The 25,949-nt window shown below is 39.7% G+C and overlaps 1 protein-coding gene across 1 annotated transcript in view; it reads left to right on the top strand.

Annotated features, from left to right (window-relative positions):
- CORIN (corin, serine peptidase) overlaps nt 1-25,949 on the top strand; it is a 180,012-nt gene that overhangs the window by 6,195 nt on the left and 147,868 nt on the right. The window contains exon 2 of the mRNA XM_054582139.1: nt 18,586-18,730. Within this exon, the coding sequence (XP_054438114.1) occupies nt 18,586-18,730 (145 nt within the window). The remainder of the gene's footprint in view (nt 1-18,585; nt 18,731-25,949) is intronic.

The following is a 25,949-nucleotide window of genomic DNA, read 5'->3' as shown; positions in this document are numbered from 1 at the left end:
TGCTATGAGGCTTTATAGAAATCAGATAACCTTTTGCTCCCAGTTTCCTCATGTGTAAAATGAGACACGCTCCCAGAACCTGAAATTTGAATGTGGCAGAGAAAGGGAACAGCACGTTGTGCCCTTTCACTCTTTCTTCCCCGCCTCCCTTGCCGCCCGGGTAAGGCATCCTGGCTGAGCTCAGTTTGCTTGCCTCTCTGTGGGTCTTTGCTAGTTCTTCTCACAGTGACTTTCTGTTAAACTTCCAAATTGCCTGTTCAACCCAAGGAAGACTGAGCTAGAGGAAATCTGATTGCCAGAGCCCAGGTTTTTTCTGGGGGTATCTTCTCTGCTTGCAGGTCAGAGCTGAGCGTTTTACCAATGCATGCAGCTTGTGGGTGGTAGAAAGACAGTCGCTGGTGTAGGGGCCTTCCAACAAGTGTCCCAGGGTCCACTTGGGAGCCAGGTACCTGTCTGGGTGCAGATGAGGAAGAGTTTGACACAGGATGCAATCTTCTTCCTCAAATATTGAGGCAGGACATAACCCCTCTGCACTCAAAGTTAAAAAATAAGAAATAATCGAAGTATGTTCAGAGTAGCAAAGGAATAGAATTTTCAGGCAAAGAGAGAGAATTCTGGGATCTCTGAAATTTAGGAAGATTGGAAGTAAACAAACAAACAGCTCAGGAAATAGCCTGATTAAGTCATTAAAGCCAAACCAGGGAATAACTTCAGGGCAGCCCTGGACCCCAAGGGCTCAGGTTCTTATTTATCATATTAGCTGGGTCCCTTCCAGCAAGTTCATTTCCTTTACAGTCAGTTTTCTTTTCTGAAAAATGGGTGCAATATCCCTTACACAGGGTTAGGATCAAAGATTCAGTGAAATAATGATTTATGAAGGTGCTTCATAAGAACTCAAGTTGCCAGATAAATGTGTGGAGTTTTTTTTTGTTTTTTGTTTTTGGTTATTGTTATCTAGCATAGCATTGAGTTTTCCATATCTCTAAAATAATATTCCTTTTGATTTGATATCTACAATCTGCATAGTTGCTTTCAAATTCTAATATGAGTGAGACAAAAAGAAAACAATCGAAACTTAGCACCACCTGACCACATGTGTAGTTTAAAATTCTCTGGTAGCTGCATTTGAAAGGCAAAAAGACACAAATGTAATTTTAATAGTTTATTTAATTCAACATATCTAATATTTTATAACTTTAACATGGAATTAATATGAAAATTATTAGTGAAATATTTTACTTCCACTTTCCTCACACTAAGTATTTCCATTTCGATACCCTCGCAGCACAGCTCAGTTCAGATGAGTCACATTCCAAGAGCGCAATCATCACCCTTGGCTCCTGGCTACCCTGTTGGATAGTACCGAGTCACAGGCCACCTTCTACTCCCCTGTGAATACCAGGACCTGTGAATACCTCCTCCTATGGCAAACGGGGCTTTGCGAATGTGGTTAGTTAAGGATTTTGACTAAACTAACCACATGAGTGGGGAGATTATTCTAGATTATCTGGGAGCGCCTGATGTAATCACGATGTTCTCAGAAGAGCGATGCAGGAAGGTCGAGTCAGAGAAGGAGACAATGGGATGACAGAGGCGGAGACTGGAGAGATGTGCTCTGAAGAGGCAGGACGGCGCCCCCCCCCCCCAACACCCCCTCAGCCCCTCTCCCCGCCCTGCCCCGCCCCGCCCCGGAACACAGCCAGCCAGTCCCGTAAACTGAAGAAGGCCAGGAAACAGACTCCGGCCTCCGAGCCTTCAGAAGGAAGCAGCCCTGATTGACTACACCCCGACTCCAGCCCAGCGAAGCGGGTTTCAGACTTCTGACCTCAAGAATTATAAGAGAATGAAGTTGTGTTGTGAGCCACCGTGGCAATTTCTTACAGCAGCCATGTGACACCACTAATACATCACTAATATTCTAAAATTCACACCATTTTCAAGACCCCTTTGAGGAGGCGCTCCTCTGGCTGCCCTGGAGACGGTCACGGCTGGCCTCATCGCAGCGTGGCCCGGGGCACCCACGCCAGCCGCTCCTTGGGTCCCCTCTGGGCACTGGGCTCTGTTTCTCGCTCTGACTCAGCCGTGCCTTTGATAGCAAGCGCTCGGTCTCTTACCACTACTAAGAATGAACAGGGGCGAAAGTTTCTGCACATTAGGGCACCTCACACAGGAGAAAAAAAAATGGCTTAGAAAGTTACTGGCTTTCTTGACTGTCGGCTCAATGTTTTTGTAAATCTCAAAATGTGCTCAATATAATGTCTGCAATTAAAAATGTACTGCTATGTGGGTTTAAGTCTTGAATCTTTATCTATGGATGTTAGTGAATGTGTGGTCAGGCCAGTAATTTGCAAAGTTTAGCATGCACGAGAGTCCCTTGCAGAGTCTGATACACAGTAGATGGCTGGGTCCTGCTGCTGCCGGGAGTTTCTAGCTTGTAGGTCTGGGGCAGGGCCCAAGAATTTGCATTTCTAACCAGTTCCAGGCGATGCTGCTGCAGCAGGCAGGCAGGTGGGCGAGTAGGTAGGTAGGTGGATGCGGGAGAGCCCCTCCAAAGACCTGGCCCCCAGGAGGGATGCCCAGGTCTCGCCTGCACCTGCGCAAGGAAAGACCCTCCAGGCCTGCGTTCCCTCCCCTAACAGGGCGTGGGCCCACAGTCCTCTTCCTACAATAAGCCCAGTTGTCGTTGCTGAGGAACTTCAGCGTCAGCACCATTCCGCTTGCTTGGCTCAGTTTTGTGGTCTAAAGTAGATGACAATCCTGAGGTCCCCAAATCCCAGCTAAAAATACCTCATTTGCCGCGGGCCAGCCGACTTCTCAGATTTCCCAGCTGGAGTGAACCCCCCAGACCTGGGGCTGCCCCAGCGGAAAGTCAGTCAGCAGAAAATACCCCGTTAAAAATAGCCCTGGGGAGGCCCTTCCGAGCTCTCACTCCCAGCTGCTCACTTGGGGTGACCAGTTCTGGGGGTGGGAGTGGAGGTGGGAGGATCAAGCCAGGAATGGCGGAAGGGCTGCTGGGCTGTGTCCAGTTTCACTTCCGAGAAGAATTAGGGCAAACTTTAGAGGCTAGCTCCCTCTCTGCCCCTGGTCTTTGTGCTTATTCAACTTAAAAATTTAGACTTGGTAACTACAGTCCTAAACCTGGCTTGTGGTGACTTGTAGTCTTTCTTTTGGGTAACAGTAAGGCTGGGCTTCCCTACCTTTCGGAAATCCAAACCGCTGAGCCTCCCTGCAGGGGTGCTTGGTGAGCAAGTGAAGTGGTCCCTTGGAAGGAAGGACCTGCAGAGGTGACTCATAGGGTCCGGGGTCTGCATCATCTTGTAACAAGCTCGGCTTGCCTGGTTGACTCCCTCCTGATGGCACTGACTGTTTTGTTCTGTTGCTTTAACTTTACCTCTCCCAGCTGAACGTCAATGAGAGGGGCAAAAATGGTCCCTATATTCCTAACTCACAATACTCTCCAATCATTTCACTTCAGAAACTCTTAGAAGCAGGCAACTCTCTCCTCCTTCCTTGAAGAGAGCTTTGGTTAGAAATATCTTCTTTCCAGAAAAGCTGTTTAATTTTTTAAAAATTTTCCAATTACCGTTGACACACAACATTACATTAGTTTCAGCTGTACAACATAGTGATAAGACATTTATATAACTTATGAAGTGGTCCCCCTGATAAATCTGGTACCCATCTGACACCATATGTAGTTATTACAATATTATTGACTGTATTCCCTGTGCTGTACTTTACATCCCTGTGACCCAGAACAACTATTTATTCTCTGTAATGGGAGTAAACAAAACCCAGGGGATAAATATGTTAAATTAAAAAAAATTTAAGCGTGGGTTTTTCTTTTTTTAAAAAAAGTATTCGTCCACTCATATTTCTCTTAGAAAGCAAAAAATTTAACAAATTATCCAACTTGGCTTTTCCCCCCTCAGTAGAGTGGCAAACACTGTGCAGTGAGGTAGGGAAATAGGTCGGTCTGGTAGGAAGGAATGAACGCAGAGCTTCTGTGAAGGTCTGGCTGCTGGAGCATAAAACGTGGAACACACACACTCTCACAACCTACTGACTTAAAAGTAGCTGAGAAGGCTGAAGGATCCAGATCTTGTGATTTTACTCCTCTTTTATGTCATAAGTGAGAAAAGAGTGGAAAAAGAAATAACACGATTGCTTTCTATGAGCTTCAAAGCTTTGTTGAGATTTTCCTTTTCCTTGCCCATTGGTGAACAACTGGGTCCTGAATTCATTCTGTGGGTGCAGCAAGGGGGGCTCCTCAAGGTGCCCAGAAGGGCAGTGCAGTGGCCAAGACCCCACAGGGCGAGGATGCCCTAGGGCGGGGGGTCAGAGCCTGAGCAGGACAATGAAGGCGGGGACATGTGGGTGAGCCAGGGTGGGATGTGGGAGCGGCGTGACAAAGTGACTACGGCGCCCGTGAAGGCGATGATGGCGGGACAGTGGATGGTGTGTTACAGACTGGGGACTGGTCTCTTACTTGCATGTAGTAAGAGTAAGTCAGATTTCTTACCGTTGGAAAAAAAGCTAAAGAAAGGCAGAAAAATGCACCTAGAACTCTATGATACGGGACTGGAATTGGAGATATGGGTGTAAATGTATATCTTTCAACATCTAAAGGTAGATCTAGAACTGAGGGGGGTGAGGGGTAGGTGAAAAGGTAAAGGGGTATAAGAGGTACAAACCTCCAGTTTAAAAAAGAAAAGTCATGGGGATGTAATGTACAGTATAGGGAAAATTGTCAATGTTATCGTAGTAACTTTGTACGGTGACAGATGGCATCTAGACTTATTGTCATCATAAGGAATAGAAACAGCGAATCATTGTTATACGCCTGAAACTCGCATAATATTGCATGGCAGCTATGCTTTGGTTTTGAACATAATGTGCCCTTTGGGAAGGGTAGTATAGGTCTGCAAAGAGCACGTTCTCTGAGCACCTAGGACAACCCAGATCCTGGTTTTAGACATTATTTTCTACAAAAGGGAACCCGGCTCCTTGGAGAAATGACTGATTCAAGGACGAGGCAAGGAAAAGTTCAACATGAGTCCAAAACCTCTTATTCCAGAAAGCAAGGAAGGACTCAGAGAATTATGGGTGCGTGTTAAAAGGACACAGAGGCCAGCTTGAATTGGCTCCTCCTAGCCAAGGGAGGGCACTCGACCAGCAAAATAAATAATCACAGAAACAGATTATAAACCATTGAATAAAATAGTAAACCAAGAGTCCGTACATATAGCAATAAATAACAGAATAAACTGAAAGTTTGAAGAGATAGGATATTTACATAATTTTAATATCTTACCATAAAATGCTGATTGATTACATGGGTGGGGAGAGAAAGAACATAGTATTACAGTAGGGACGCTTGGCAGACATCGTCTTTGTAATGTGATTAATAACTAAGGAACATTTTACAAATTAACTGGCCTGTAATTTACAAAAGTGTCAAAGTCATGGAAGTTGATGGAAGACTGGAGGAGGCCAAGGACATGTGAAAATTAAGGGTAAATATGTGATTCTAAGTTAGATTCTTTTGGTATAAGGGGATATTATTGGACCTATTGGCAAAACTTGGACAGGTTCTGAGAATTAGATTGTAGCGATGTAAAAATGAAACTTCCTGTGGTTGTAGGAGAATGTCCTTGTTTGTAGGAAACACCCTCTATCATTTTTTCAGAGTGGTGATAGGGCATCCGATTAGCAATTCAGTATCAAACAGTTCAGATAAAAGGTTCTTTGTACTGTATGTGGTTGTTTCAAAGTTTTTTAAAAAGGAAGAAACAGTAAATAAATTTCATTTGAAAATTTCAAGAGATTTAAAAACTTTTTATATTTGTATCTATACTAAGACAAACTTTATTTGTAATCATGACAACCTTTTTAAAAATTAAACTTATTGGGGTAACATTGGTTGGTTAATGACATTATGTAAATTTCAGCTGTACAACATTATAGTACTCTATTGTGTATACTGCATTGTGTGTTCACTGCCCAAAGCCTAGTCTCCTTCTGTCACCCTGTATTTAATCCCTTTACACTCTTTGCCTTCTCCCCACGCCCCTGCCCCTGTGGTAGCCACCATTCTCTTGTCTAAGAGTCTCTGGGTTTTTTTTCGTTTGTTTGGCATTTTTTTCTTTTGAAAGCAGTAAACAAGTGAGCATACTTTTACGGTAAAATTTACACTTACATTCCAAAAATATAATTTTTAAAAAATTTCTTCAATTGAAAACGGGATTATTTATAGCCATTTAATTCACAATCATAATTTTTAACTGAATTTTCTTTGGAAAGGATAAAAGTCCATATATCAAGGACAAAAAATTATTAAACATTTAAAGACATCTTTTTCATTAGTCTAATTTGTCTTAGTTTGGATCCAGAGGTTTGCTTTTTCATACACAAATTAGATACATTCATAATATTATACATATTTTAAAACATTTATCATTTATATGTTTGGTTTTGTCTCTGAGTGCAGACAACTTTAGCACTGGAAAGAAACTCAAGAGAATTGACAGATGTAATTTTTTGCAAAATACAGTATTATAATATTTAAAATGTTTTATTGGGAATAGTAACTGAGGAAATATGTCAAAACAAAATTAAAAAATATGATGGATGGACCAATGAGGTTCATACTCTCACAAACCGTCTTTTCATCAGCAGCCTCTTATCATTTTGGGAAATGTTATGCATTTCTTAATACTTTGAATTCCCTGACCATAAATATTAAACATTCAGCATAGTTTATATTATAAATATGTGTTAACATTATACACACTTGAAACCATAAGTGGAAAAAAGCTGGGAAGGTAAATTATTTAATTATGGCTATAATTATTCTAGGAATTCAATTTTAAGGCTTGTAAGTAAATATTCATTAATATTTTGGGTCACTGAAGTATTTTCAGTATTAGGCTGCTTTCTGTTGTAGTTACATTTTAATAAAAAGATCAAAGTCAGTTTTCTGTGTTCATTTCCATATTACCAAAATTATTTACCTTGTACTTATACTGTATAGCATTTGGCGCAATTACAATTAAATCGCTATTTGTATAATGATTTATTCTCGTTCTCTTTGGATAGATTGTGTGTTCCATGACTGCTTTTTTCAATATCTGCTTGTCATAGCTGTCTAATCTTCAAGGTGTGATTCCCTAATTGCTCTTGCAATGAACTGCGTACTGCAGCTGTAAGAAGCTGGATTTCAGTAACTTCTCCCATCCCAGCCTCCCTGAGAGCAGTCAATTCATATGTTCTTTAAGCTCCTGCCCTTCCCCCTCTGTTATACCATTATTGTCTAGTAACCACCAAAAACATCTCCCTCTTTCTAGAAGCTTCTATAGGAGTATTAGACCTGGATACAACTCTACTGTTCTATACCTAGACCCTCAAAGCCCCATGTTCCGCTTCCTATCTGCTCAGCCTATCAGCTCACAGCTCAGCCTTTCTCATAAGGAAGTATTTCTCTTCTAGCTTTGTCGTGGTTTTTTTTTTTTTTTTTTGCTTTGAAAATAAGGCTGAAACATTCCACATCTCCTTTGACTTACTGAGTTAAACCGATTCTGTCAAGACAGACTGTTCCATGCAAAGGCTTTCAAATTACCTTTTTAACTTTTCATTGGCAAAAATTTTATTGAGTTGTCTTCTTACTTCACCTTAAGAAGATGGAATACATTATGATAAAGCCACCCATTTCTTCTGTTTGTTTTGAAACAAAACCTGCCACCTCCTTCTGACGGAATGCATGAATTAGGTTTCTGAAATCTAAAGCCTGGGTCAGAGGTCATTAAAAATGAACAAATCCAGAGTGAATTAGGGCCATGGGATGGAAGGTGGCTAAGACTTGTGAAGGAGCCCCATCCCTCTGAGGCATTGGTACCTACACTTGGTTTCTTTCTATAGCCCTGAATGTAGTTTAAAATAACATAAGAAAGACTGGAATTGGGGCAGCCCTTCTTCAATATCTATTCTAGGACTGGAATAAATAATCAAAACTGGAAGTTCACTTTTACTCCTGGATAGCCAAAGGATCCCAGCTGTTTAGCAGTTTTGCGGCAGCACATTTTGTTCTCTCCACCTCCAGGACCTACAAAGGTTTGATCCTACCTCAGTCCCAACTGGTACCCTGGGCCAAGCCTCACATGTGTACATTGGAGACCAATGCTGCAAAGATTGTCCAAAGTCTAAAACCCTACATCGACTGCATTTGGTACAGGTCCCCCAAACCTTCAAGCCTCACGCCCTGCCTGCTCAAGAGATAATCACTCTATGTGTACTTTTCTCCCCAAAATACTACTTCTTACTCTTCCTCAAGTTTCCTAGTTCAGTGTAGAAGGTGTTAGGTTTTGGAGGACCTAATCAATTATGGCTCTCCTCTTTGATTGATGTGGATATTAAAATTCTGCATTTATTTATGCACCCATTGGGTGATGGTCACAATTAAAAGACATAATGTTTGATCTAAAAAAAGATAGTACCTCTCTGTAGACAAAAGGCATAATCTCTCAGTGTATTACCTAAAGACCTAATGCTAGATAATACCTATAGAATGTGGGAGAAGTTGGCTGACTTAGGACTGCACCTTGCATCCAGAGTGGAGAGCTGCCTGTGCACTCACTGTGTGTTCAGCGCTACTTGCTGAACAACTCCAGCACTCTCCCGCGGGAAAGGCGGCACACTGGGCAATAATTGGAGACAATGGAGGATCTCTTGGTGGTCACAATACTTGGGTGGGTGGCGGAGTTACTACTGGCATTCATTAGGTGGTGGCCAGAGATGCCAAATGTCCTGAAATATGTGAAAAATTGTCATACCCAGAATGTCAATTGTGTTGATTCCCTTTGGCCCCCCTCCTCCCTTGATCAGTACACACATACCTGAGACCCATGGTGATGAATGCTCAAGAAATACTGTTGTTCTATCTTGGTGCAAAAGTAAAAATTTATATATCTTAAAAAATACAGCAATGCAGGCTGACTGTACCCTAGTTCACAATTCCCATATGGTAGACTTGTTGTAGTCCTTTCTACATATCTGCGTTATTGTCCCATCCCTGGGCATTGATGTCGCTCATGAAGTTGCGTGTCTCCTTGGAGGTAGGTGCTCAACTCCCAGAGAACAGGAGCTGTGCCTTTCTCATCTTTATATCCCCACAGTGTGCCTGTGCGCAGAATGGGCACTAAATAAGCAGGGGTAGTATAAACCAAATTAGTGAGATTTTAACATGTAACATAGATACGTTTTGTAATGGAAGCCTCAACAGTAAAGTCTGTATTTTCCAGCTAGACTATTCATGAAATATAGTGAAACATATGATGAATGTTAAGTTTGGAATTCATCTTTTGTTATGGGTATTCACAAAGAAATTGCTGCTACATCTAACACATAAAATCCTTGCTTGTACTTTTTTTACTGCAGGATTCCTTTCAGCAGGTAGGTTCAGTAGGTTAAATGTTTTCAACATCTGTTTATGTTTTACTTTGCATTGAAATGCCTGAAATGGATTATTGTAGAGCATAAAATCCATTTTGTCTTGTATGCATTCTCTGATTATTTTCAGCTGTACAAAGTCAATATTTTAGTCTCTACTCACTTTACCAATCTGTTTCAATTTTTAGAAGTCACAACATTTCCATTGTTATTGGATCAGTGAGTCAATTAGGCCTTTAAGATCTGCACAAATTCAACAGCTTCCTTAGCGCTGCATGAAAAATAGGTTTGGCTTCATTTGGTAAAATGATGGGCTCCGCTGGATTTTGCCAGCTTCCTTAGAAATGTTGTAACTTATAATCAGAATGTGAAATTTGAAATCCTTTTATGAATGAATGTCAAATATATAATTTCCTGAGGAATGAATAAGCCTACCCTCCTTTCTCCCCCTGTAGCCTTCATTGTTTCCCAAAAATAGATGGAAAAAAATGACCTTTAAGGCTGTTCAATATATGCAGAAAGAGTTCAAAAATTGTATCTGCATTAAAAGATATCTTTTCTTACCTTGACTTCTGTCTTCCATAAAATGATGAGATTGACATATTTGAAATTGGGGGCAAAGTCATCTCAAAACAGGATGGCAGGTCCTATCTGTCTACTTTGTTGTCTAGGTAAGGAGTTGCCTGCTATTTCTTTCTAAGATCATCTTCTGTGACTATCACAGAAATATGACCTTCCCACCTTGCTCTGAAAAAAATGGGATTTACCTTAGAAGGTTCTCCTGTTGCCTCTGAAGACATCTCTTCACTTGAATAAAGATTACAGCTTTCCTTCCGGGGGGATTGCATCGAGCAAACTCCACGTTATGCATTGGAGAGAAATCAAGACTTTTAGAGCTTTCTGAACTTGAAAGAAACATTGTTATTGTTACTGTTTTTTACTTTTGCTTCACCAATTTCATTTTTGAGGGGGATATTTGTGGTTGGAACAAGACATTTCTATTCCGTCCCTTATTTGCAGATGTGGAAACATGGTTAGGACAGGGTGATGACTTTATAAGGTCACCTAGATTTTCAGTGGTGGAGACAATATTGTTCAAGCTGCCTCTGAAACATTCCAATCTTTTTTCTCATATTTCAGACTTCAGCTGAACAGTGCTACCCTCAAATCAGAAACACTGAAGTGATCCGTTGCCGGAGTATTGGACTATTATTATTATCTGGTCTCCTTGACAAGGAAATTATTTTGTCAGTAATTAGTCTCCATATTGAGCACCCATTCTGGGATGGACTGTCTTGTGCTGTTGTCATTATTTTAATTTTCAAAGGAGAAAATGGGGACAGGGTTGGCTTGCAGAAGCATGTGTTCGGTGTGAATTGAGTAATTTCATTCTGAGAGAATGCATGAGTTATTTGAACTTTGTATGCTTCAATTAAATGCCAGAAAATGGGATGAAAAGACTTACTGAAAACCAGATGCTTGTTTTTCATGCCCCAAGAGGCATGAAAAACAAGCATCACAACAAAAGACATTTGGGTTTGGCGTAGTTTACTGACAGATGATTTTGGAGGCATTTTGCGTATTAGTAGAGCGGGAGCTAATATTGTGGAGAATTGACAGAGGCCTGATTTGAGAAGTACTAAATCACAGATCTCTTTTTCCATAATTCGACTTTTAATTCATGTGAGGAACTCTTTCACAGTTTATTGAGCACAGAAAGGGAAACCTCTAGCACTGGAAGAATTTCTTCTTAAATAAGAAGGTAACAATTGGCTCGTTTTGGCTCAGTGGGTGTGAAGAGTGGAGGTGGGTTGGAGAGGCTTCATCTCTAATACTAAAAAAACACTTCAGGTCGCATTTTGGATTGACATTTGGGCAAGACAATGTTCCGAGCCAAATATCTATTAGAAAGTGGAGTCTTAGTGTCCTGCATTTTTTCAGGACTATGAGGACATTAACATGTGATAGTGTAATATATCCCCACAGAGTTTAGAGGGAGCTTCTGTGTCCTGTTCAGGCCGTACCACTAAGAGTTACCTTGTCGTCATTGTAGGCTGTTCTTGGCGCTGTTAAAACAGCAAAGAGTGAATGCATTTGTAGTTTATCACCTCCTTACCTAGAGAACTAAGGTGCAAAGTTAACGTTGAACCAATACATAGTGCTGTTTTGGATGAATTTTTCTTTTTAATTGTTTTTAACATTGTTAGCAAATCTTTTGTTGTAGGACAAATGATTTGCATTCTGCCACAATTTTACGTACAAGTCCATCCATTAAAACGGACACTCTCATTTTGGTTTAAGAATATTTTGATATTTTGACCTGGTGAAATCATAAACTTCAAAGCAATAAATAGAATTTTACTAAATCTATCAGATTGATATATGAATTAGGACAACCTCTAGGTAACAATATTCAATATTTATGTGCCTAAAACGTTGATTAAGTATTAACTCAGTCTACATAATTTCGTAATTGTATTTTAAGAATATAATCATTATGGTATTTTAGAAAATCCATAGCATACTGTTATATTTTGAATGTAAAGTTAACCTTTAGATTTCAAAGTACTCTGTTAATCAGTAACAGTTTATATACTATTTCAAGTTTGCTTGATCTTTGGTGGTAATTTAAAGAAATTTTAGTTAAAATAGAAATAACAGCATATCTCCATGTCTGATGCTGTACCTTAAGAGAGCAAGCTAATGTTAAACTCTTCGTAGACCATATCATTAGGTGAACATTGTCTCTCACAGAGCTACTGCAGGTCAAGGATGACATATGTTTAGCAAAAATTTGGAATAGTCAAGGAATGGGTTACTTTTTGTTGTTAATTAGGTTTTTGATGTATTGAATATGAACTTGAATCTCTCTTCTATTTCAATCTTTACTATTGAAAATGGCATTTTTTAAATACTACCTACAGTGTACTAAGAAGAATGATTTTCATATTTTTGAAAACTGGTGATCAGGGCCAATACTTGCATGTCATCCCCAGGGCAAAATATTCTAAGCTGTAGAAATTGTAGAAGACGACACGTTTTCCAGAAACCTATGTCATTCCCAGGCAGGGAGTGTTTATAAGGAGTTGGAAAGAGCCAGGTGGCAGATGCGTAGAGATGTGCGGGCAATACGTCTGGTCCAGGCAGGGCAGACCTAGAAGGACCTCCAGATCCTGCTACTCAGAATGCAGTCCTCAGACTGCCAGCATCAGCATCCCCTGCTAGCTGGTAAAGAACGCAGAATCTCAGGCCCTCTCCTGGCCTGCTGGATCAGACTCTCCCCACACGATTAACATGCACATGGAAGTTTGAGAAGAATTGTCTTATATACTATGTGAAGGAAGTTGGTCTTTGTCTCTCAAGACTATAGAGGGTTTTAAGCAGGAAGGTGACATATCCAAATAAGCATTTTGGAAAGATCGCATGAGGTACAGCGTAGAGCTTGGAAGGGGACAAATGAGGATATGGGAAAATCGGAGAGGAGATGGCTGAAGTACCCAGAGAACGTGGGACCTCTAAAGGGACTACAAGATGACCTAGTCCAGGGACTGCCAGCATTTCTACCTACCTTGCTTTTTGTTGTTTGCTTCCCATTACTCCCTGTTTGAAAACATTTTGGCTATCACACCATATTTAGTAAGTGGTAAATGAAAATTGCTAAGTTGTAATTTACTAAGTTGTGAATTTTTTCTTCTGAATTTACCCTGAATGAAGACATAAATGACACTAAACTTCTGATTGGCAGGAGGTAACCCACTGGCCCCACTCCGTTGGCTGCTCATTCTGGTCAAAAGTAAACAAATTTGAGTTACATGACTTATCACAAAAAGTCAACATGTGTTTTGTTTAAATAAAACTTCTAATGTTTTTTCCTCCCTCTTATCAAAAGTAAGAATATAAAAAATCCTGAACTTTTCATATGAAGTTTTGCTGGCCTTAAATTGTGAGTCATTTATTTACTTAACATAATACATATTTATTCTGATCCCACTCTGTACTAGGCACTGGTTAGTTGCCTCAGGAATAAAAATAATGTTCTAGGCACATGGTATAGCTTTTTGTTGAATGAATTAAAAATGGACCTTTACCTCTTAAATTATAATTTAGTAATTTTAGTGTGTACAAACATCACTATAATCCAAAGTAGAAAGTGATAAAAACCACAGTTCAGTTAAAATCACTTAAATTGTAAGTGATAAAATATATTCATATTGACTGTGATTTAACAAGAAATAATTTATTCCTTTCTCACGTAAGTGTAGTCTGAAAGTATGCAGTTCAGGGCTCACAAGGCAGCTTCACAAATCTATCAGGGCTGCCTCTTTCTTGGTACTCAGCCATCCTCTGCGTACAGCTTTCACCTCTGGCTCTAAGGTGATTGCTTGAGCTCCAGCTATTACACCCATATTCCAGCCAGCAAGAAGGAAGAAGGATAATGCTCCTGTCTTGGGGAACACTTTCTGGAAGTCACCTTTAACACTTCCAGTTTCATCCTCTGGTCAAGAACTCAGAACATGGCCTCACATAGCTGTAAGAGAACCTGGGGAATGCTGTCTCTATTCTAAATAGCTGTTAAATTTTGGCCCAAACAAAATTTAGGGTTCTGTTTCTAAGATCAAAGGAAAGAATAGATGGTGGGAGTCAGTTAATCTCTGCCACAAACCAGAAATTAAGATGAAGCAGGGACAGACTGCTTCTGTCCGGGTAATCAAGGAAGGCTATCTGAATGAGGTGGGATAGGAGTTACTTCTTTAAGGATTTGGACTTAGGCAGGTGGATGTGGGAGAAATTAATTGTCTAGAACTATGATTTCCAACCTGTGTGCTGGGGTTACCCCAAGACACCACATCATAAAGACTTTGTTGGTTATTTTGATTTTTTGAAGGAAATCCAGAAACGCTCAGCATTTGTTGGTTACCAGATAAAATACTAGCATGATGTAGTTCAGAGTTTCAACATTAAGTTATGCTATATTCCTTTGGATGCCATCCTACCTTCATCAAGCTGGGCTCTTGGTTGCTGCTGCATAAAAAGTTGTATCATGAAAAAGTCCACGTGGAACAGGTGGTAGTTTCCAATCTGATCTCAAGGTCTGAGGGGCTGTTGTGCAGTGCCCAGCAGGTGCATGCATCCCATTAATAAGTAACTGAAGTTAAGAATGACTTGAAAAATATTTAAAAATTTTAATTTATGTGTAGTATTTTTCAAATGGCTACTAAGTTTCCAGGATACAAATATTTGTAAAATTTTTCAACTAATTAAACTACTTAATAAATGGAACTGTTAGGCATTTATTGTGACCTAGGACCACTGAAATAATTACCAAGAATGTCTAGAGATCTCTGATTTAGGGCGTTAGAGTTACAAGGCCACTGTTAACATAGGTGGTATTTTAAAAAGTTTGTTTATATTAAAGTCCACAATGTACTTTTTTGAAACACAAAATTTTTAACTGACTTCAAAGCTTGTAATGGGAAATGTGAGTATGGAATTGAGCTCCTAGTAAAAACTCATTTTATTGGTTTTAGCATATTTTCCCTGGAAGGAAAAGATTTTTACTTCATTTTTTTTACCAAATACATTTTCTCCTTCAAGTGGTTTTGGATGATTCATGAATAGTCTTTGTAAGGCATATATCACTGAAAAAAAGAAGTGGCATACTATATACAGAGCAATTTTCGTTCGGGTGACTTCATCCATTTGTTCAGCAGGTATTAGTCCATTACTGTGTTCAGGTGCCATTCTAGATGCTGGGCATGTCCTCATGCAAAAAGGGTAGTATTCGCATACACATAGAGAGATACAGCTATGTTAGTATTATTTATGCTATCATTATGTCTTTACAGAAGCAGGAATAAATTTGTACACTCTACCTTTATAATCTTATGAGTATTTGTTAGTTATTATAGTTTATATTCAAGGTGCAGTAGTGTTTCAGTTTGACCGTCCCTGAAACTAGTGTTTCCCTTTTTTCTACTAATGTAACACATATACTTTTAATAATTTTTTTCTATTTTAAAGATTATTTTTATTTTTAAACCTTTGTGAAGGAACCATGTTTTACAGCAAAATTAGGCAATTGTGTCTACCAGTTACCAGACAAAATTTATATCAGGTTTCTTTCAGTATGTGCCCTGATAAAGAGATAAAAATATGATTTTCTTAAAGAATTTATATTTTAGTTTTTATCATATAACATTTATATATTTTAAAATACACACATATATAGATATACATTGATGCTTTGTATCACAGGTAAGCAATCTTTTTCTGTAAAGGGCCAGATTATAAATATTTTAGTCTTTGGCCCATATGGCTTTGTTGCCAACGCTCGGTGTTACAGCAGCAAAGCAGCTGTGACAATATACAAACAGATAAACATGGCTCTCTGCCCATAAAACTTTATATTTAAAAATGGGCAGTGGGCTGGGTTTGGCCCATAGGCTGTAGTTTGCTGACCCCTACTCTGTGTATTTAAAATGTAAAATTTATTATGTGGGAGGGTCAACCGACTAAACATGTTTCTTACTTAACCCTACAGAAGGAGTGAGGAGCAAGTGTGTACAGTGCCCAGACACTTGTCCCCACTCTGAATGAGGGTGTTGTGAGAAGAGGTAAGGCTGTTGTCCCTCACATGGCACTGGGTGCCTTAGTGGCTGAACTTCTGTATCTTGTAACCTGTCAACATCTATTTCCATCTCTAAGAATTCGCTGGGTGAGCCTGCCTAGACAGGCAACTGATATCTCCATTCAAATACTTCTGGTTCATCGGCTCTTTGTTAAGTCTTGGCCTTCACCCCAGGAGTCAATTTTCCATCTGAGGGACAGATGGACAGGGATCTCCTTGTTCTTCAGCAGTTTCTGTCATTGCAGCCATGAGATCCCCCTAAGAATGTACCCTGTGTTGATAAAGTCAAATGTTGCAAGAAGATAGAGCAGGATAAAGACTAATGTACCCGAAATATCAACTATGGCCTCCCAGACCTTTGAAATCTTTTAAAAAAGAGACTTGAAACCCCCCACATGCCTGTGGAAGTCCAAAGCCTCCCTCAACCTCCTCCCACCCATTTGACACATGGTTCTCATGATGAGATCTGGTTCCAGGCTCTGAATTTCCTGAATTAGTTCAGTTTGGGGATCGTTTCTCATGTTGACTTTCTCATCGCTCAGTGATACACTGCCTCTTTCTCACGCTGGTCATCCTGTGGGGAACAAATTAGGGAGCACAAGAATGGATATAGGTAAACAAGACAAGAGGAGGCATTTGCAGGATTCCTGGGGAGACATGATGGCCATTTTTACTAGAATGCAGGAACAATGAGGCTGGAGATTTTTGCTTTGCACACTGAGGTATATGAGATGCCCAAACAATGGCTGACACATGATAAGTGCCCAATTACCTTTTCCAGAGACAGAGGGCTCTGGAAGAATACCAGATATGGGACTGAAGAATATTTATTTTGTTTCAGACATATTGGGTTTGAGGTGTTCTTGCAAAATCCACTGAGGAGATGTCCAATGGCCAATTGGATACAAAGATCTGGAGCTCAGAGGAAAGGCCTATGTTTGCTATTTAAAGATGTAAGTCACATGTGTAGGGGTGGCAATTGATGCATTTGTATGGGTGATATTATGGGGAGAGAGTGAATGTGAGACAAGAGCTTACAGAAAGAGAAGGGATGACTGGAGAAGTAGGAGAAAGAGGAAGAGGAAGAAAGAGGAAGAAAGCGCTTGAAGGAGATGGGAGTGGCTAGCTGAAAATTTTGTCTCTGAAATGATACTGAGATGTCATTACAATGATGTCTGAAAAACGTCACTCGGATATAGCAATATGGAAGTCATTGGTAACCATAGCAAAAGCTATTTTGGTGCAGTGACAGATGTGGGTGCCAAACTGTGGTGGCCACATGAGTAAACAGTAAGTGAGGAAATTTGGACAATAACTATTAACTCTCAGAGGATTTTGGATGAGAAAGAAGGAGAGAGGTAGGACAGTGGCTGAAGTAGGATATAGTCTTGAGGATGGGTAAAAAAAAACAAAGCCCCAAACCAGAAGAGATCTGAGCATTGCGTAAAGTTGATGGCAGTGTTACAGGAGAGAGAGAGAGAGAGAGAGAGAGAGAAATGCTATTAAACACTAGGCACTGGGAGTAGATGATATAACTTGAAAAGGGATTCAGGAGACATTACACAGAGGTTGTAGTTCAAGCCCTGAAACTGTGAGAGAAGAACATGCAAGAAGAGTCAGAAGTCCAAGAGGGAACCATGAAAAATGCCTCACTAAAGCAATGTGAAAAGTCGCTCATCCTGCGTATTCAAGTCACTTTCAATTGCATCTCAGACTCCTGTTGAAAAGGTCATTGCACAAAGCTAGCCATTTGCAATAAATGAATTTCCAGACATTATTTCTGGCAAGACCTTGAACTAAGCAAAATTTAACGTATTTGAAGATGAGACCTTTATCTGAACCATTGCTGTTGCACCTCCTCAGCCCTCACAAAGGGACGGGCAGCAGGGGCAGCGTGGTCAGCGCAGAGGGTCCTGGGGGATCGTCTGTGTTTAACTGGCCAGCAGGACAGGCTCTTTTTCACTGTTCAACTTGTCACTACATACATGGTCACTAATATTAAAACTTGCTGAATTATTAATGGCTGAAAACTTATTTTATCCAGATTCATGCAGATTTGGGTTAGGACAAATAAGATGAACAACAGTGAAGTCTGGATAGTGTCTTGTCTACACCTACTCACCAATATATTATCACAGTACTAGGCAGTCTTTGCTTATAGCTCTGGTCCAAGGTGAGCTCTTGCCATAGTTATTTATGGTCCTTTGGAATAATACCAAATCGGCAAATACGTTTAAAAAAATCAAGATGGAGTATCATTAAAAGGTCATGCACTTCTGAAAAACATTTCAGAAAGAGATGATTTGCTCTGCCCTGAATGTGGTTGTACCGTTATTTGCTCATTTATTAGCGTGATTCGGCGACTAAACCTGATTTCATGTTCTAAAGTGCACACGGTGAAATCTCTTAGGGATGCTGCTGCTTTGAATGGATGGCTGAACTCTGCAATTTCATGCCATGGATCGGGTTACTTTGTGATATTAAAACCATGTTTCATCTTTCTTTTCCTTTAGGTCTTGGGAGCTGATGAAGATAATAGGGGTGATGGCTGCTCTCAGCAGCTGGCGACGGCTCATATTCTCCGTTTCCTGTTGCTGGTTCTGATCCCCTGTATTTGTGCTCTCATTGTCCTGCTGGTCATCCTGCTTTCCTTTGTTGGTGAGTGTTACCGTTATTGAGGAGAAATGAAGTCAATATTAAATGTAGCATGATTTATAAGAGTGATTTCTACTTAGTACTTATTTTACCTGAAATATCAACTCAGTAAGAAGGTTATCTGTTGACTATCTTACGCAACTCTGCAGTTTTAAACACTGTAGTTGTGCTCTTAGTTATTATGATTCATATTAACTCCTGTATCAGTTGATTCAAAGCATTTAAGGAGTGATTGATTACCAGGTAGCAGAAATGTTGAACATCCCTGAAAACTCAAGGATGTTTAAATTAGTCATTCTTTCTCAGGAACTCACAGTTGAGAGGAAGAAATGATTGTCGCACAAGGCCACACACATTGATGAGAGAGGTGTATGTAAGGTGCTCTGGGGGCAGTCAAAAAAGCTACTATTTAAGGGAAAGACAAAGAAGTGGGAAGGAGTAAGAGGTACAGAAAGAAAGGACAGAGAGGAAGGAAAGGAACTGGAAATGCTGGGTTTCACAGAAGGCAAGGGAGGAGAGATGCATCAGAAGTCAGAGGGCAAAAGGCAGAGGAGGCCGGAAGAAATGCGTCCGCCCAGGAGGACTGCAGGTTTTCCGCTGGGGTTGTAGCTGCCCTGCCTACGTGGTGTCATCTGTGGCCTGTTCTTAGGCGAAGGGCAGGAAAAAAGCCCTGAAACTCATCTCTACCACTTTCTTCTTCCAAGACGCAACCCCTCTCCAGATTGGCCTGCTTTTGCTTCCTCTCCATTGCCCTCCGGTAGCTCCTTTTTTGTGTGTTTTGTCCAGAGTTTATAGTTGTTCCCTCTGGGAAGGTCTGTTCGGTAGAAGCTCCCTCAGTCATACCACTGTCATTTAAAACACTTCATTCTCATACTCTTGTGTTCTGTGGCTCGCACACGTTGGAAACTATTTTCTTTCACTCTCAGGGTTGAATATAAGTTTGAAACGTACTTTTAAATATCTCAGTGTGAAGAGGCCTCTAAGCAGAGGAGGGATGTTATTGAAACAGTGCTTTAAGTAGGTTATTATGTGTTTATTTATTAATTTGTAAATACTTTTTATAGCTTTTTTGAAATATAATTCAATAGCTTTTAGTGTATTCACAGATAAGTATGTCACCAAAATCCGTTTGGGAACATTTTCGTTATCACAGAAAGGAACCCTGTGCCTGGTCGCTGTCACCACCCCCAGCCCTTCCCTTCTGCCCTGTGCTAAGCAGCCACTAATCTACTTTCTGTCTCTATAAGTCTCACTATTCTGGACATTTATTTCATATGACCACATGTGATTTTTGTGACTGTTTTCTTTCACTTGGCATAACATTTTTAAGGCTCATCCATGTTGTAGGATGTGTTAGTACTTCCTTCCATGCCATGGCCAAATAATATTTCATTGTGTAGACATAAGACATTTTGTTTCCCTATTCATCAATTGATGGACATTTAAATTATTTCTATCTTTTAGCTATTTTGAATCATGTTGCTGTGAATATCATGTGCAAGTTTTTGTGTGGACATGTTTTCATTTGTCCTGGGTTTATACCTGGTAGTAGAATATTTTCACTTACGTGTGGGATTAGAAGGGGCACCAATCTACAGCCATTTAAAATTTTTTCATCTTTCATTTACAGCTGACATACAATATTATATTAGTTTCAGGTTAGTTGTAATTTTAATGTGGTTGTGGGAGTATACTGGTACCATGTTCTTTGCTCACTGTCTTGACTGGAAGAAGTTAAAATCTGTAACCATTTTTAAGTGCTCTTTTGGCTTATATGCAGGTACCCTTTAGAAAGTGGAAGTTTTCCAGACATCTTCTTCAAAAGTATTCTTTTTGTAGTTCTGCACCGGTTGGTTTGATATAGATATATTGAAGTAATATCTGCCCAAATAAACAGTTCCTATTTTATAACCGATAGGTTTGTTGTTGTAATGAGCAATAACATCACTTTATATCTTTGTTTAAAAACCTCATTAAATTCTGCTTACTTTTAAAAATGTTCTGTTTGGTTTGGGTTTATAACTCCCTGCTCTTTCAAAGTTTTGCAGCTATTTCTGGGTCCGTAATGGTTGCTAAGGGGTGCTGGAATGTTAATTGTGTAGAAAAGGAGCTCTGGCTTCAGAAGTCAGAGGTAATAGAGGATTATTGATTAGGAAAAGGTAATGAAAGCCCTACGCTAACAAAAACAGGTCTTTAATTTTGTCCATTTGGGCTTCTGTCATGCATAAAGTCAAGAGGGTCAAGAGATTTCTGAAGATAAAAGAGCTGGACTTTATGAGTAGTTATTTCAGCAATGGGCTATAGAAAAGAGCAGTGGCAAATTGTTTCTCACCTCAGCCCCCGAAACTGAAGTTGGAGCTGTAAATGTTTAGTTTGGTTTTGTATTTCTAAAATCAGCAGATAGTCTGAGCTGTCTGTATGATTTCAAAGACTTGGATTCTAAAATAAGGGTTCAAGTTTTTGGAAGAAATTGAAAGGAAAATTAAAGAGTAAGAAAACTACACTATTATACCTAGGTTTTTATTTCTTAAGTTACAGTCTAATACTGAGGCTCTATGACATCAAAGAAAGAACTCATACCTTGACACAAGGAGCCCTGGGTTTAGCAGCTTAGTCTCCTATTTACTGGAGGTGTGACTTTTAGGTAACACACTTTACCTTCTCTGTGAAATGGGGGTATGGTTCTTACGTGTTTCACAGGAATGTCATGGGAATCAAATGAAGTAATATTTGTCAGTGTTTTTATAAATGACAAAATTCATTATGAAGGTAAAGAATTAGTTTTTGCTTGTAAATATTACTAAATCAAATAATCATTTTAATAAATAGTTCTATTTTACTTAAAATGGACTAAAATGTGTTTATCTTATTTTAACTCCATCCATAAGAATTAAAACCTTTTTACTCCGACCCATAGTCCTAGTAATCCTATAATCCACAACCTCATAATCCCATAAGTCAAGCCATTGCCACAGTATATTTTAATTGCTGGTAAAGTAGCTAGAAAGGAGTACAGTTGACTGACTATTGGATTTGCAATGCGATGACAAGTTTCACACGACTTTTTTCCTGAGACCTGAGAGTTACTTTCAGAAGCTAATTCACTTCTAAGAGCTAAACCGGCGCCTGGTTGTACTGCCATCACATGACTAGAAGGGTCAGCTTACACCATGGAGCACTTTATCAGACACTGAACTGATATCTACCCTAAATTATATTAATGTCTATATTCTATATTGCATTAACAACGTTAAAAGTAAAATTATTTTGATATATTGAGAAGCATATGTGTAACAAATACAATAACAGATATAACTGATACCTATCATTCCTTGCACACACATTTGCTGAGTGCCCGTTATGTGCGAGGCAGTGCCCTCTAGGCATTGGACACGGCTGGAGTGAGGCCTTTCCTCGTAGGCTCTGCAGTGCAGCGAGGGAGGGGGGTGCTAAACGAAAGTCCCATAATCAAGTCATTACACCAGAGGGAACTCCTGTGTGGGAAGAAATCGTTACTAGGAGAGTTTCTGACACGGGACTGAGCCAGATCTGAGGTGAGGGAAGTCTGCCCTGAGGGAGTGCGCTTTAAACGTTACCTCCATTCTGAGGAGGTTGGAGTGGCGGAGTGATGTGATCGATGTGGTCTGACCTTTTAAAAAGTGCCTTTGTTCTAATCCCCGTACCTCCCTCCCCAAAGAGATGAAAAGATTAAGAAGTACAAATTAGTAGTTACAAAATAGTCACAGGGATGTAAAGTACAGCATAGGGCATATAGTCAATAATATTGTAAGAACTCTGTATGGTGTCAGGTGGGTACTGGAAATATCGGGCAGAATACTAGGTATAGGATTGTCTAACCATTATACTGTACACCTGGAAACAATACAAAATAATAGTGAAAGGAAACTGTGATAGAGAAATAAAAATTAAAGTTAAAAGAAAAGGTGCCTCTGGCAGCTGTAGAGAAAGGGTGTGAACAGTGTGTGGCAGGGAGAAAAATGGGGGGTTATTACAAGAGTCCTACAAACGTGGTGTCTGGGGGATGGTCTACATGGAAGTCTGCAAACTATTGTTCATCTCAATTTAATTTCGCCACAGTTATGGTCCAAAAAATCTCATTAGAATGAGCCTAGCTTCCCCCGCCCCCCCCAGGCTGCTGAAGACTTGGTTTCAAAGGCTCTTCCACTCATCCACATCGAAAATAAATTTTCTTTGTTTTAGCTGTAAACTTATGAAGAATGGCCTAATGTGACTGTCCTAGTTTTCTTAATACTATGAAAAGTCTATGTGTGGCCTGTTAATTTTTCATTTTTGTCACGCAATAAAGAAGAAAGAAAAATTATAGTGGTGGAGAGTATATGAAACACGGTAAACAGCCCATTTTTCTTGAACTCAAGAAAAATTGTCTTCAAAAGTGACTTTCTTCTTCAAAAATGCTAGATGGGCTGGAGGTAATTGAACTAAAATATAGTTATCTTAGCAAATTTCTTAGCAGCTTGTGGCTTTTACAAGAATTTGGAATTATAAGAATCTTAACATCTAACTTATGATGCTGTATTTTGAATATCATTTAAAAATGGAAAACCTCCCACATCTTTATTTCCATACACACAAATTTTATGATATGTTATGACCTGACTCTACATTTCTTATTTAAATCTACCAATTTCTTTAATAACCCTACCCCTTGTTGTACAGTCTCAACAACACAGACTTCTCAAACTTAAGAATATTTTTTCTTTAGCTACTCAGGCCTGAGGTTATACCTAAAGTCTAAAAGTTTTTGAAAAGGTGGTTGAAGAAGGCCTTGTATTCAAAGTGTGGTGCATGGATGAGCCACACCAGCATCACTTGGGAGTCTGCGTGAAATGTGGAACCCGGAATGCTGGGCCCCTTCCATACCTGCTGAATTTGCATTCTCACAAGATCCCCAGGTGATTTCTACACTTTCATTCAGACAACCCACTGCAGTCTGATATTCCCCTTTTCATCCTGGTAAATCTGTCCTTACCAAAGCCACCAATGTCTTTTTGACCAATGTGCAGCATTGAAATCAATGTGTGTTGAACAAGACTTTAAAAGGAAGACCCTTACGCTTTCTTTCTGTGTTTGTTTATATCACTTCAGAATGAGCTTGCTCCCTGTTGGTTGGTGCCAATACTTTCTTCCATTCAGATGTGACATGCAGATGTGGTCTTGCTCAGTCTTTATTGTTTGTTTGTTTGTTTTTTTCTTGAAATGCTCTTCTGCTTGCCTGCAAATGATCACTTTTGATTTTCCTTTTACTTCTCTGTTTTTTCTCAGTCTCCTTAAGCTCGTATTTCTCTACTCACCCATGGAATGTTAAGGTGTCTGTCAAAAGCGCTCTTCTCACTTTACACCCATGTCTCTCTTGGCAACGTCATCCACGCCCCTGACTTCCTTCATCATTCAGGCTCAACAAGTACTGTTGAGGCCTATCCTGGTGCCCAGCATTCTGCTGGGTGCTTGAGATGCAGACATACGTGATAAACCTTCTACCTTCGAGGAGACAGACAAGAAAACAGTTCCTCTTGAGTGTGTGTGTGATGGAAGCAGTGTGTCTGTGGGCACACAAAGAAGACATCGATGTGTGGGGGAGTCGGATAAGGCCTTCTGGAGAAAGTGTTTGGATTGTGCCAGATTTAGACTTTTCCCCCAAAATGTTTAACAGGCATTATATACTCAGTATATCTATAACAATAACAAAACTAAGCTCCTATAAATTCTATTTTTCATTCTCTATTATCTGTTTATCAGTCAGGATAGACTATGCTATACTGTGTAACAAAAAAATAATCCCCAAATCCTAGTCATTTAAGTACAAGAAAGGTCAATTTCGCACTCATGTTACATGTCCTTTGCAAGATGGTGGTGGGGTGGAGGAGGATGTGATCTGCTCATTGAGATCATCCAGGAAGTAAATTGATGATGAACCTTTGTGGTTATTGTGCCGGAGAAAGAGAAAAGGAGCAATGGAGGGTCTTTTTAAAAAAAGTGTATTATTATTATTATTATTAACTATAGTTACCATGCTGTACATTAGGTCCCCAAAACTTACTCATCTTATAACTGGCTGTTTGTGTCCTTTGACTAACATCAAAGATGTTAAGAGACAAGAGAATGAGGCCAGAGAATGTAACCCAGGCATATGTCCTAGTAGAATGGGAGGGAATTAAAAATATTTGATGAAGAACACTAATGACTACCACCTCTATCTTATTTGGGGGGCACCTTCATTTACCCAGTAATTCAAACCTGCAATCTTGAAGGGACCTCTGACTCTTCAAGTTCTCATGGTTTTGTCTTGGAAAGCTTTCTCCCAGTTGTTCCCTTTATCCTCACTGCTTTTGCCTTGGGTCAAGCCTTACTCTTCTCCCTCTACTCCTGGACTGTTGGAGTAGCCTTCTAACTATCCTCTAGACTTGAGAGCGACCCTTCTAGTGTTCCACCCTACTTGAAATCCTTCAAAAGTTTGCCATCTCTACAAGATCAATTCCAAACTTTTAACAGGAGCTGCCCTTCTAAGTCAGGCGTCCACCCTGTCTCCCTTTTCTCCTGCTAGTGCCCTGCATGCTGGCTATGCTTAATTACTTGCTGCTCAATTTTTGCATATCTTGTCTACTTTTATCTATCTAGAAATTTCTCTATTCTCTTATTACTCTACCTCACTTCTCCCTTCTCCAAAAATGCTTTGCTCAGGCTTAGAAAATCTCTAGTCATGTTTTAAGATTCACATTGAGGATCATTCTCCCCTAAGAAAAATTTCCTGACTTTTCCAAATGAAATGCCAGCTACTTCTCTATTTTTTTTGTCACCAGATTGCCCTATGCATATCATTCCCAAAGCACTTGTAGCATGGTTGGTATTTTTAGACTACATGGTTGTCTCCCTCAATTAATCTCTAAACATCTGATGATGAATACCTCTCACTAGATTTTGTGTTCTCAGCAGGGAGTAAATACAAAGTTCCTGGCACATAGAAAATGCAAAGTAAATGTGTTACCACATGGCTAGACATATAAAGATAGGAATTAATTTCAAATCCATATCACAGGAAGATAAATTTGTTTACATGCATATGGTGGTTGATTTTTAAAAATATTTATTTTTTTAGAGAGAGGAGAAAAGAGTGAGAAAGAGAAGGAGAGAAACGTCAATGTGAGAGAGAACAATTGATCGGTTGCCTCCCACATGCACCTCA

Source organism: Pteronotus mesoamericanus, unplaced genomic scaffold (genome assembly GCF_021234165.1).
Source record: "Pteronotus mesoamericanus isolate MK-2021 breed Mesoamerican mustached bat unplaced genomic scaffold, CSHL_Meso_final contig_68, whole genome shotgun sequence".
NCBI classification, from domain to species: domain Eukaryota; kingdom Metazoa; phylum Chordata; class Mammalia; order Chiroptera; family Mormoopidae; genus Pteronotus; species Pteronotus mesoamericanus.
Note: the sequence above shows the minus strand (reverse complement) of the source record. Positions and strands in the feature narration are given on the sequence as shown.